The 13,381-nt window shown below is 37.6% G+C and overlaps 1 protein-coding gene across 5 annotated transcripts in view; it reads right to left on the bottom strand.

The window, feature by feature from the left end:
* The window catches only part of LOC136774331 (metabotropic glutamate receptor 7-like), an 87,899-nt gene that overhangs the window by 49,877 nt on the left and 24,641 nt on the right, over positions 1 to 13,381 (bottom strand). For 4 of the 5 annotated variants that reach the window (XM_066728550.1, XM_066728552.1, XM_066728553.1 and 1 more), the window contains exon 3: positions 11,919 to 12,134. In XM_066728550.1, coding sequence (XP_066584647.1) covers positions 11,919 to 12,134 — 216 coding nt within the window. Of the gene's footprint in view, positions 1 to 11,918; positions 12,135 to 12,275; positions 12,329 to 13,381 lie in introns of those variants that run through there. The other variant, XM_066728554.1, reaches the window with a different exon arrangement.

Below are 13,381 nucleotides of genomic sequence, written 5' to 3'. Positions count from 1 at the left end.
ACCTGGCTAAACTTTTTAATTTACCCTTCCACCTCGATAGTTTTCTATCCATTAACTTTAACTTGCTCGCAAGCTGTTTCCTTTGTATTTATCTTTTTAATGGCTTAAGGACACTCCAGAGTTTATACTTACGAATGAAATAGGGGTACTTTGGGTGTATGATATTTTAAAGATTAAACTGTATTATAAGTTAACTTATTAATACTTTACACTATTAGCTGCAGTATGATATACACTGGGAATTATAATAATAATATTTTTCCTTTAATATTTTGTTGTTTAGCGAAATTATCAGATTAATAGTAAACGAATTTTGTTAATTGCTAAATTGCTTCTTGAATGATATATCGTTATATCGATCGTTGATTTTATTCTATATTCAACTTTGTACAAGGTTTGCAAATTTGACTATCACTCTATATTTATATATGTAATTTCTTCGATTACCCAAGGTTTTCAATCTATCTTTCGATTCCTAAAAGTTTCCAGTGAATTATCTAAAATTTGAGTCAGTCTGTATTTTTATAAAAGATAAAACGCTTGAGTATTCTTAACTCGACGCTTTTAACAACTTGTTTCAGACACGGGACATGAGAAAATAAGGATTCGTTTTTAGGGGATGCTCTCGCGTATGAGGGTTAAGAGATACATATGTAAAATGGAAGGAATGCTGCTAGAATATCGTAAATCGTTTTGGCTGGTATTCCTAGCCGGCGATAACTTTCCGAATACGTATAACATGCCCGCCTATAGGGATGGCGTTTGATCACAGCTCGCCAAATTTTATTTAATAGAAGGAAAAAGAAAGAAACAAAAAAGTGCAGTCGAATTCAAAAACAGCCAAGTTTTGAAACTCGAAAATAATGTGTTCGAAGGAAGATTAATACTAAAATTAGAGGATTGAGAAAATGTTATCGATTTGATTCGATCGAGTCACATATACCGAACCGAAGAAAATAGTGAGATATCGACACTGCTGCTAACTATGGCATAGAGCTCGAGTACCATTTCCGGTGCGAGGGTTCGCTGCCTGGATTATGGTCAGGTTAAGTGTGGTCACGAACCCGGTGCTAATTGGCTAAGGACATCGACAAACATTTGCCCTTTAACTGTGTGCGATACTTTGTCTCGTAAACCACCAGGAGATAATGTCGCTGAATAGTCAGACGATTAAGTGGTCTTACATCTGCCTCCATCTGCATATGCAATCATATATTTAATCATCCGATTTGCATTAAAATGCCACTACCCTTTCGCACAATTTATCTTAATAATACAACAATTTATTATGGTGCAACATTTACAATGAGAATCAGCGCTGATTGATGCGATGCAGTTAGTCTCTAAAAGTTTTCATAAGAAATAAATGATTCAGCCCATTCGTTCTGCTAAATAAAACAAGCTAATTGCAAATTAACGAATCTCATGGATAATGCGAATTAAATTGTTTGGTCGATAAATTACATCGTTTTCTTCCTTGTGCATAACCTATTCGCCGAAGCTTTCAAGCGGAATGATACTCCCTTGTCTCGTCCGATTACGCGTTGGAGAAGAATTAACCACTGTGAGAAACCAGACTTTTCCCCTGACGATAATTCCAGACACGAGTTATTCATTAATCACTCAACAACCAGTTGACGGACCATACATCTTCCTTATTCACTTCCTTATTCATGTTCTTTCTTCGCTTACAGCTCCGAGCAAATCGAGTAAAAACTCGCAATCCCATGCAGTAAATATTTTTCTCGTTACACCGATCGACACTGTAAATAAAATGCTGCATGGTTCCCTGAACTGGAAGCTTCGAGCGTATAAAGTTATGTATCGGTGCGAATTGGGAATAATGCGGATTATAACAATAAGGGAGGTGGCGAGAAGAAAATTTGGCGAATATTATTGAGCTTGCGCAAGCTGTTTGGCCTCGTCTGGTTTTTGCCGAATCTGGCGGTCGTGGCGAGTTTAAGTAGAGATGCTTGAATTTCGAGAGGATTTAGCAGGGAAAAGTTGCGTGACGAATCCAAAATAAAATTTCGTTCCGGGTAACTTGCGTCGTTTGGCAGGACGCTTGTCTCGTTTACATAATTTATGCACCAGTGTGACGCTTGACTTTTGCGAGATATTGCGTTAGAGTGGGAAAAATTTGGCGGTGACCGTGTCTCGCCAGGACAGGAGGAAAACTTCACGCTCGTTTCTCCCACTCCACTTATTTTAAGCAAGAAAAGAGCTTTCCTTATTTCCTAGCTCTCCTTGCGGGAAACCCTCCAATGACCCATTTCAAACCTCCCTCGATTCGTTTCGCCACTTTATTCCTGCGATTTCTATTCGGTCCCATCCGCCATTATAAGTTCCGATAGAGATCACCGCGAAATACGACGAGCCTCTCGAAAATCCAAGGTAAAATTAAATTCAAACTATTTTGTTGAAACCAGTCACGAATAACTCGGGAGAATAAATGAATTACAGCTGTGAGGAAAGCTCGCCAGGAACGTGCGTTCTTTTGGTCCGTTTCATTTTACCTTTTCAAAAAACGCGATCGATCATGAGAATTTTTCTGACGGGTTATTTTTTTAGCAGCTACTTTACCAATGGTGCATGAATAACAAAGACTCGCAGTTCTTTCTGACTACTCGTGCAGCGATATCCAAGGTATTATCCTCCAAAGCATTAGGAGAATTTTTCACAGTGATTTTGTTACAGAGAGAGAGAGAGAGAGAGAGAGAGAGAGAGAGAGAGAGAGAGAGAGAGAGAGAGAGAGAGAGAGAGAGAGAGAGAGAGAGAGAGACCGCTCAAAGAATTATGAGCTCTTATGAAGAAATTATTCCACGCAGCTCCTACAGTGTCAAATGATAATAGGATATATTACTATAGCTTCGATAGTGGAGAGACTGTCCTCTATCTTATTTCTTTGTACAATCGGGTCAAAAAATTGTAGAAAACCACTCCGAGTGATAAATTCCAATGACATTTTCTTCTACGAGGTCATTGACCCCTTGAAAAATAATCACGAAAATTTCTACATATGGAATGGAGAATATAATCATGAAAATGAACGAAGAAGCTGTTTCATTACATATAACGATAGGGATCTGGTGAGTTATTACCGTACTACAAGTGAGTTATCCTCGAGCCTCTGTACATAGAGGATTCTAACGAAGGTGGGGAGAAAGGGGAGCTTGCAGCAAAAAGCTCAACGTTAGCAGTCCCTTCCGAAGCCTCGATCCTATATATGCTCACCCTTTGGTCTCGCAGCATCGGGACAAGCTTTGAGCTCTTCGCGTGGAATAAATTTCCAATGAAGCATTACCATAACAATGCTGGACGAGAACTTGAACGCCGCAAGCTCTCAGATTTTCAGAACAATCCCTGACGACGAGACTATTAATCCCAAGCTCCGTCCTCGTAAGCACAAAAGGCACCCGTTTTCCTGGGACGTCAACGTATCAACGAAAAATCTCCCTTTTTCCAGCTACAAAGTGGATTTTGGTCAAGAAGCTCCCCGAAATTCATTTCTCTCTGCCTATCCTTGATCCTTTCTATATATATGTATATCTTCGTTCTACTTTATATATATATATATATATATATAAAATTTGTTGCTTTCAATTACCTTGCAACTTTTCAAGAATATTACTAAATCAATTTACGAGCTTATACAAACCAATTGGAATTTCGTTATAAACTATTCCTTTAAACAAACTGTTGGTCTATTAATTTATTCAAGAATACATTTGAATACCAGAGAGCGAGAGAGAGAGAGAGAGAGAGAGAGAGAGCTGCGTCGAAGCGAAGAGATCGATAATTGTTTTTTCCATTTAAATGTCCCCCTTCTCTTCTTTTTTATTTTTTATCGACAGAGAGTTGGACAAATCCAGTCGGCTACGTAGCATTGCCCACTGCCGCGCAATTGCGGGACAATATAATTGAATCTATTTTCTTTTTGTTGACGGCTTCGCCAGAAACAAACCTATACAGCTCCATCCAGTCGCTGTTCACTCTGGCCTGACATTTAAAACGTTGCTAAATTGACCAATTGCAAATCGTGGAATTTCGGTAGAAAAACGTTCCGTCGGGGATAGTTGAATACGAATTATTGAGACAATAAAAACTACTTTTTGTATATCGCTATGGTAAAATCGAAATGACAGCACTTCGCAACAATCAAGAAACAATCAAATGATTTCGCGTTCTTTATCGAGGAAGAAATTTCGTTAGCACCAGCAGGGATTTAGCGACTTGAATTGCTGCATCGATTTTCCCCGTGTTCTCGCCTGGTGATATATTCTCAATCTGTACATTTATAAGGAAACTGCGCGAGTTCCATATGGAGAGCGCACTCCTAGATGGATGAATTTTTCGGGAAGAGCAAGGAAGAAAATATAGCCGACAGTTTACGAGCTTGCACTTTAAGGGAGCTTGAAAACATTTTAAAGCCTATAGACGCGAGTTGATAACGTTGCGTCGAGTATAAATTTAGCTGAGATTCGCGGTTACTTGACTTCAGACTTCATTTCAAAGACCTTCGCTCAGCGAGCTTTTTCGTGGAGAACCTTTATAAATCTCCGCACTTTGATAATTGCTTAATATACAATATTGCGCAACTATTTAGTATATATATATGTATTGTATCTACATATTAATACATTATTACAGTGACGAACTATAAATACGAATTTGGAGAGAAATTATTGAGGAAATTGAAAATTAATGGCGAGGCTGTACATCCCTTGTGAATTATAAAGGAGTTATTAATATCCTGCTTGGGGAATATTTTGCTATGGAAATTCCTAATTGTCAGCTGGGACGTCAATTTAATTTCTAATCAGAGTTGAAGCTACCCTTTCTTCTTCACGCGCCTCGTCATATTTCTTCAACATTAATCCCTCATCGATTATTATTTTTCAATTTCTTTATCTTCCGCTGTTTTTTTTTGTTAATAAAAAAAAACCCTTCGAATTTTGAGGGAGGGTAAATTTGTTTTTCAAGAAAATTTTCTATTATTCGCATATAGACGTTTTAGATTTCCCAGTTACATTGTATTTTCCCAGTGTGACTCCTAGGAGCTTTCGGCGACAGGTATGATGGGCACGTTCAGTTCCAATTTCTTCAATTTTGCACACTGTATTTCCACTCAGGAGACAAATTCGCGTGGCGCACCTGAATGCAAAGTCTCGAGGGGCGCCTCGGCGCACGCTTAGCGAATTCTAAACTCGCCTCTCGCAGAAGTTAAAAGCTCCCAAGTCTCGACCTTCCATTTTACCACGTCCACTACTCCTGAAGCAGCGCTACTGAACCTGCTGATTGAAAGCTCTCCATGGATACCACCACAGCACTTTTCAATTTTATTACTTTATAAATGTACGTGTCTCGCGTCGAGAAAAACAATCTCGTCTGTCAATTAAATAACTGGATAAAGTATAACGAATAAAACAATAATAAGGAGCGATCGAAGACTCATTGGAAACATGGTGAAAGCTGATGGCTCATTTATTATTTGTTCGATGGATGCCAGTAGGCCGGAGCCGGATGTAGGATAGGATAAGAGTTTCTCCAGTGTACACTATTGAAGTAGCATTATCCGTGCTCGAAGCTCTGCGAAAGCTGATGTAACGTAATATGTAAAAAGTGGCGTATGCGAAGTTTCAAAGTAATTTCGTCAGTTTTTCAAAGGTTCCGTCTGAAATTATTCACTTTAAACTCACGACGAGAGATTCGTGCAGGGAAAAGGATCTAAAAGGATAAATAATATCTTGATACCAGAGGTGAAGTCATCTTTAAATTATTGAGGAATTTATTAAAGTCCCAAACTCCATTCAATTATAGATCGCTCCTTCCCTTCTCGAATACTCGAGATTGCATTGATCAAATTACTGCACCATTCGTGGCATCGATCTTAATACGTTTTCACCATCTTACTAATGTAGAGGTTAAGGAATTCGTCCTTATCGGTGCTTTATCACCTGTAGTATCACTTTAAGAACCTTTTTACAACAGACGTTCTGCTTAAAGCTTTTAGAAAAGTCACGATTTTTCATGGCCTTTAAACGAGAGCTCTTATTCAGTGACGAGGATTTGTACATAGCATTTACTTGTGATTTATAAAAAATTCAGGCATAATTTCTTGTTTATGTGTTGTATTGTTGTGTTCGAAGAATTTAAAATCTGCAAGCTCTGGAAAAATTATTTGGGTCGTCAAGGGTGTTTTCAATTTTTTTTTTCAGAAGGGACTTGACATAAAAATGTTACTGCAATTGACTTTAGTAGCATATATGCATTGAAAATTATGAGCAACCATGCATGGCCCTGTTTCTCTAATTGGCTACATTTGGTCGATGTGCGATTTAAGCCGATCGCTTAATGTACAAAAAGCGGAACGGCTTTAACTAAGCAGCCAATTTTTTTTTTGTATGAATAATTTACTTGATGATTTTCAGTCACGTTATCCAAAGCTTGTACAGATTACGACTTTTAAACTGTTCCCTGTTAAAAATTCCTGAAAACCGAAGCATTATATCATTAAAGTGCTTATATTTGCCTTTTTTTAAGCAAAATATCAAAAAATGGGACGTTTATAATATTTTTCTCATTAATCTGGCTGGATAGGATAAAATTATTAAAAATTATTACGTAACATTTTTCAGGGAGAGATTATAAAGTCGTTGGCGAAAAGGCACTCATTCTCGAACTGGTAAATTACTGCTCGTTTTAAAACGATCTGTTTTTTGGAGAGAGTAAACTTTCGTTGCTCCCAAAGCTTGGATGCCAGTGAATATTTGCTATACTAGTATCGATAAATATTTAGAGTTGGAACGAAAAAATAAAGCTACGATAAATTCGAGCAAATGGATATAAAACTGTTGAAAACTTTCCACGCTCGCCTTTGGAGTAAAACTGAGAAAATTTATTTACACTAAGAGTGTCTACAAGAGCTTTCAATATCTGAATTAAACGCTTCTGCAAAAATCCTGTTAAACCGTTCCAAATGATTCTGCAGCTGGGTTAATTTTCACTCATTTTGCTTGGAGCCATTAAGAAAATCGTTGATAACGGAGGGTTGTAAGTACAAAGGATACCGGGTGGAGCTGTTACTAGGTTTTCAAGTAGAGAGGCTGGAATATTGAAGTTTGAGGGAGATTTAGAAAGCGATTGTAGAAGAAAGCTGAATGTTGGTAGGTAAGATTACATATGTGGAGACATAAATGCATCGTGGTGAGATTTTTAAAGGGGATATACCGGGATGAGAGCTCTTTGAAAAATATTCTAGAGAAAGAAAATTGAAAGAGAGATAAAGAGGGAGGTATATGGATAGATGCAAGTTCAGATGCGGAGAGGTGAATGAACAAATAAGGGAGAGAGAGAGAGAGAGAGAGAGAGAGAGAGAGAGAGAGAGAGAACAAAAAATTCATCATCGCGAAAATGCATCTTAAGCAAAGGAAGCCAGCTCTCTATTTTCCTCGGAGTCTTCTGTTCTTACCCTGGATGTTTCCAATCTCTCGAATATTCCGTTAGAACCTTATATAGTACTAGGTTAAAAAAGGTGCAATCCAAATTATCAACTAAGCGTTCCACCAGCTGAAATATTAAGATATTTAAAACTTTAAAAATTCATTAATCCTTTCTTCAATCTTATCCTCGTGTTTCACGCTACAAGGCATTTTTGTAAATTAATCTCACTCTTATTTATCCACACAGGTGAGTTAGAATTAGATATTTAAAGCTTAGAACAAGATTCTCGTCATTCAACATCAAAGATCGACAATTCTGCTTAATAAATCACTTTAATTAAAATAAGTTCATTGACCTTTTTTGCTATGAAAAATTTACTTTGGCTTTTCATGTTTATTCTTTGACGCGGGCAAAAAGGATTAAGGGATTTTTTTTCAAAGGTTAAAGTTTGAGTTTTTTTAGCGACATAACGTCTCGCTTTTTACAAGCTAAATTTTTTTTGTCAAGGACGTATTACGGATACGAGTACTCTTCTCCGAACGAAACCGTTCCGTGCTTTTTCAAAGAAGAGCTCCCTTTAAAATCTTGAAATGTCTACAAGGCGTAATGCTTCCTGTAACGATGCACTTTTTTCAAATTGACCCTTTGGCACTTTTGGCCCGTTCAATGCTTCACTCGCATCGCGTGTTGTTGGCCTGTTTAAAAAAAGAAACAGTAAAACCCAGTGAAACTCGTATATATGTTTTTATCTTCAAATGTAGCATAGTCAAAAGCTCCAAAATCCCTTATAATAACGTTGATGTAAACAGAATCATTTTTAATGACTTTTTCCTCCATTGGAGCTAGATAAACGTTGCTTTAGGGTTTCAAAATGAGAGTTTCTCAAGACGGTGGGAGGATTTTTCGCTCAGTCGCGAGAGCAAATAGTCAGTCGCTTTGGTTGGGAGAGGAAATGTTATATTGCAGGTATAGTAGGTCTGGATCCGGCGCCAGGAGTCACGCTGGCAAGTATTACCCGATGACTTTCTTCCTGCCCACAAGGGATCCAGATGATACCAGGAACGGAAGCCTAACTGCACTGCCAGAATTACCGAAACGACTCAATTTCACGGTTTCACGTCTAAGTGAAATTCGACAATGTGCGTTGCCAGAAATATACCTATAGAGATATACATCGGAAGTTCAACGATGTGCTGCGTGGATAAATCTCGACAATTTTATGCAGGATGCATCGAGTAATCCCTTTAACCTTGTCTCTACCATTTTATACCATCTCCGTATATCGATACGACTAAATAAAAAGTAAAAAAGTAATATAAAGGCTTTCCTTGTAAAAATATCGGGATTGGATAACCATATAGTGTATGGAAAAGGATGAATAAATTTGTAAATTGATCGTCGTTATATGGTAAAGGCTTCTTTTTTATGAAAAAAGTAGAGAGAGAGAAAGAGAGAGAGAGTGTGTCCTGTGACACGTTGGCTGGATGCTGCCTGCATGCAAAGGGGATTCTTTTGAAGGAATTTGGTGGCTTTTTTTGAGAAGCTGAAGAGAGGGAAGGTGGGGAAGGGTAGCTCGTAGGAAAATGGCGCGTGTGACCATTCGATGGCAGAATCTCAATCCGGTGATATTGAACTCCGTCGTCTGTGAAAATTAAATTCGGATCTGGGAAAAGCCACGCGCCGTAGTCGCTTAAGGTAGATCCATTTCGATTCTGGAACCGTAATGCCTCTCTAGTCTCTTGGTAAATCTTACCCTTCGCTTTCACTATTTTCTTCGATTCGCGTGAACTTGCAACAGAACGATCGACACGTAGTTTCACACCTTAACAGTCTTTTAAAACGGTTTCTAATATGCTATTTTTATTTAATTGTTCATCTTATTATTATTATTACGACCACAATTAAATGCATTGATTAAACAATATGTATCTGGTTCTAATGAGTGGAAAATATATGTATTTTTCGAGAACTAGTTAAATTTAAATTGGAAGGAGCTATATTAGTCACACGTCATCGTCTTTGAGCTGAAATTGGCTGCGAAATAGTTTTCGACAATCGAACCCTAAATTGGGGCGTCAGTAACTTAACCGAGTGAATGAACATGAACATTCACCGACGTGTCGATACTGTCGGAGAATAGTAATATTACAGGATAGAACTACCAAATAAATAATGGCAACGTTTGTCAATGTCACTTTCGAGTTAAATTCGCGCTATGCAAGCTTTATTTAGAAGTCACGCAATTATTTGATACTTGTTGTGGAAATAATTGGCTCAATGAAGCGTTTGAATAAAAATCCTCGTAGTTGACTTAATTATTCAGTTTTTATTTTTATAGAAGATGGAACTAGTATATTTTTTTATACAGCTGCATACATCTTTAACGATCAGATTTAAGTGTTGTGATTACATTTGAATGTTCTTTAGGTGTTGCGAAGAACATTCGGAAAGCTCGCGGCAATCCTTTCGTAAGCTTAACGAGGTGGCCCAAAGTGATTTGGGCTCACTTTGACGTGGTCGTACCGAATCATCTCGAACAGCTAAAAGGGATTCCCCGAACACGTAGCTCAAACACGAGTCCCTAGGGCCTCGAATAAACCTCTGATATTACAATATTAATCGCTATCCTTGGCAAAAATTTATCAAAATTAAATTGTGATTGTGTAGTTTTAGTTAGAATTGTTTGGAAATTTTTTAATTCCTGAAAACACATAATATATAGTACGTGTGATTAAAATTAAACTAAATAAAAATATTTGAACAATTTATTATAATAAATTTGTTGTTATTCTGATTTATAACATAATAATCCAGTACCAACATTCTTCATGTTTATCTTTGAAGTTTTTATCACAAAACGTTTTTAAAGACTGAAATGGATAATAAATTACGTGTAAAAAAAAGGAGAATAATAGAACCCATATATGAAGAATTTTGGGACTCTTATTTGACAATGAAATGATTTAATCTTCGCGTAGAAAAGGTTTTATAGAGGCAAGTGGAAAGTTGGCGGAGCCTGTGATAGACAGGGGAGATCTGTTATCATTGAATTCAGAGAGGTGAAGCAGATTAATTGCACCAATTTCCGACGTCTTTGGCCGATCTTTCCAAGACAATCGGTCCGCCCTACGATTTTCAAGTTGAGACAGCTCAACTCTAGCGTTGGTTATACGAGCAAACTTCGCCCACCATTCACTGACGACAAACTCCGGAATGAACTGGACGACTGCAGATCAAAGGAATTCAGGGGTAGCCCCCATAAAAACATTCTTTTACCAGTCCTCCTTTATTAAATGATTCTCACAGTCGAAGGATCTTTAAATAATTTAATAAATTACCGTAAGAAATACATTATTTTTCCTCCGCAGTTGGTTTAACATTTTCTAAATTGATTTGGTAATAGGGGAAGCTGGCTCATTGTGACTTTAAATGATAATAAACTATTAAACTCGTTTTGACTATATATAAATGTTATCAACGAAAGATGAAGAAAAATAAATAAGAAATATAGTAATTTGATGGTATATTATAATTTTTTTGTTACATTTTAAATTAACTGAGCATGAGATTTAGTCATTATTTATATTGAGGAATGAAGTTTCTATGTTAACCCTCATTCCTGGCAAAAATCACAAATAATAAGATCCTGTACATTTAAAATTTTTATTAGCTTCGGCAAAAATAATTTGATTGCTGAAACTCTTATATAATCCATTTTCCCCAATAAAATGCAATTAATTAGACTTTGTACACATTGAACTAATATAGTAAAATGAAAATATTGACACTAATTGATTACACAATAGTATTAGAGCAATGACCTTTATTCGGGATACATCCGCCTGAGGCCATATTCCCTTACATTTATAACATCAATACCTAATTAACAGAATAAAAATAAACTAAATTACAAAAATGCAAAAGTTTCAGAATTGACTCTAGCTGGTAATCCAGGACAAAGAGAATGTTGTCGGCCATTTTGGCGAACGCTGCGTAAGTAAAGCTAAGAGTTAGTGTGTAATGAATTTCGAATGGACGTGGACTCTAAGTTTAGCCTCTTTTGAGAGCTTTTTAACTCGCTTTACTCGTGGAGTTTGGCGAAACTACGCTGGAGAAAGTGTTCGTACACAATCTAGATGAGAAAACAACACCCTGTGCGCTGCGTCCCGTGAAATTGGGAATTGCAGTAGAAATTGTGAAAGGAGCCAACTGCTTCCCCCTTTCCTTTGTCAATTCGTATTAACTTCTTCTGTTCCTCAGTTCATTTATCTTATGCATTTATCTGTCACGTGTCTGTATACCTATTCTCCTCCAGCTACTATTATACCTGTCCCTATACACGTATACATAGAGTCTACCAGCTGAGAGCTTGCGGCAAATCTGATTAATGCGTTAACCCAATTCGGTCGAAAAAGTTTTCGTGATTAAAAGCAGCGCTCCTCGATGACGTTCGGCCAGGATGAAAGATCGCTTACCTGATTCATGTAGGATCTGACGAATTCCATGCTCTGTTCCAGGGCGTAGGTGTCGCGGCTGCAGGAATCGAGAATAAGAGCGCCCAAGGACGTATTCGGTAGGAGATTGGAGTCAGCGTTGATCTCATCGAGAGCATAGAGCATAGCCTCCAATCGTTGAACCCCTTTTTCCTCCTTCACAGCTCCGCATGGAGATTGGCCAATGGAGCCTGCCACCTGCGCACAAGAACGTAAAAAACGTTTGCATTTCATCTCTCCACCGATCGATAGTTCCGGATTAAAGAGATCCTCGCTCGATTCTCCCAGCCTTTCTTCCCCTGCAAAGAAATACAGCAAAAAGAACAATTTATCTCTTACCTTCTCAATATTTCCACTTTATTCATACTCCAATGCTTCGATATCTCTCTTTCCTTCGGCTGAACAACCCCCACATTCTCCTATATATATATATATATATATATATATGTATGCAAGGTTTCATTAAAACGCTGCCATTTGCAACGAGGACTTTTGTAATAGGATGCAAGAAAAATCATATTGAAACTTATTCAAGTACGATATTTGTAAGCTGTCGAGGGGGGGAGGAAGAAGACGACTGATGGTGGAGGAGGCACTTGTCCCAGTTTCGAGGATCCACGTCATAGGACTCACATGTAATATGGCAGCCCTTATCTCAACAGACTTTTGTTCGATGACGCGAGTTCGAAGATTAAAGGGATCAAATTACGAGATAGTTTTGCCACTGGGACTAGAAGTGGACATTCCTCGCCACCCAACGACTAGTGGATCGTCTCGAGTTGCTTGCAGCTTGGGGAGGTCCCCTCCCCTTAACCCTCCCTCCGACCAAACTTCACTCACCGATTGCTTCGATTCGGTGATATAGCAGACCCTCTCGAGAACCTCGAAGAGCCACCAAAACACACTCGTAATGCACGCTAAAAGCACATATCTGGTGTATTTTTCTGACACACCTTTTTTCCAATCCCCTCCTCACGTATTTGATCTACGATCCCCTCCGCTATATTCTCTCCGATTTATTTTTCCATCTTCGCTGCTTCTCTTCAAATTTTCACTCAAAATAAACTCACGTTGAGTCCTAGTCGAGGTTCTTTAATGGATCAAAAATTTCTCGATAAATAACACGTGAGAGGATCAATTTTATGGAATGATTTTTTGCTTCCTCGATAAATGTTTGGTCCTTGTAGTTCAGTTGGCTATAGTAGCGTTCTTCTGAAAGTAGCTGAATGTATTTTTAGCATTTTTATTTTATATAACTATATTTTATAATTATTATTGAATATTGCTCGTGAAATATTTCGTAATACTCATTTTAACAACATTTTCCACTGTTTTATTTCATAAATATGTCTATATATATATCCAACAATACTTTCCAAATATTCCCTTTATTACACGAAAGCCATTATTTCAGTTTATGTAATATGGAGTCGTGGCGAAAGACT

This window comes from Prorops nasuta, unplaced genomic scaffold, assembly GCF_024137725.1.
Source record: "Prorops nasuta isolate Cenicafe-Biocafe unplaced genomic scaffold, Cenicafe_Pnas_1.2 PNAS00006, whole genome shotgun sequence".
NCBI classification, from domain to species: Eukaryota; Metazoa; Arthropoda; class Insecta; order Hymenoptera; family Bethylidae; genus Prorops; species Prorops nasuta.
Note: the sequence above shows the minus strand (reverse complement) of the source record. Positions and strands in the feature narration are given on the sequence as shown.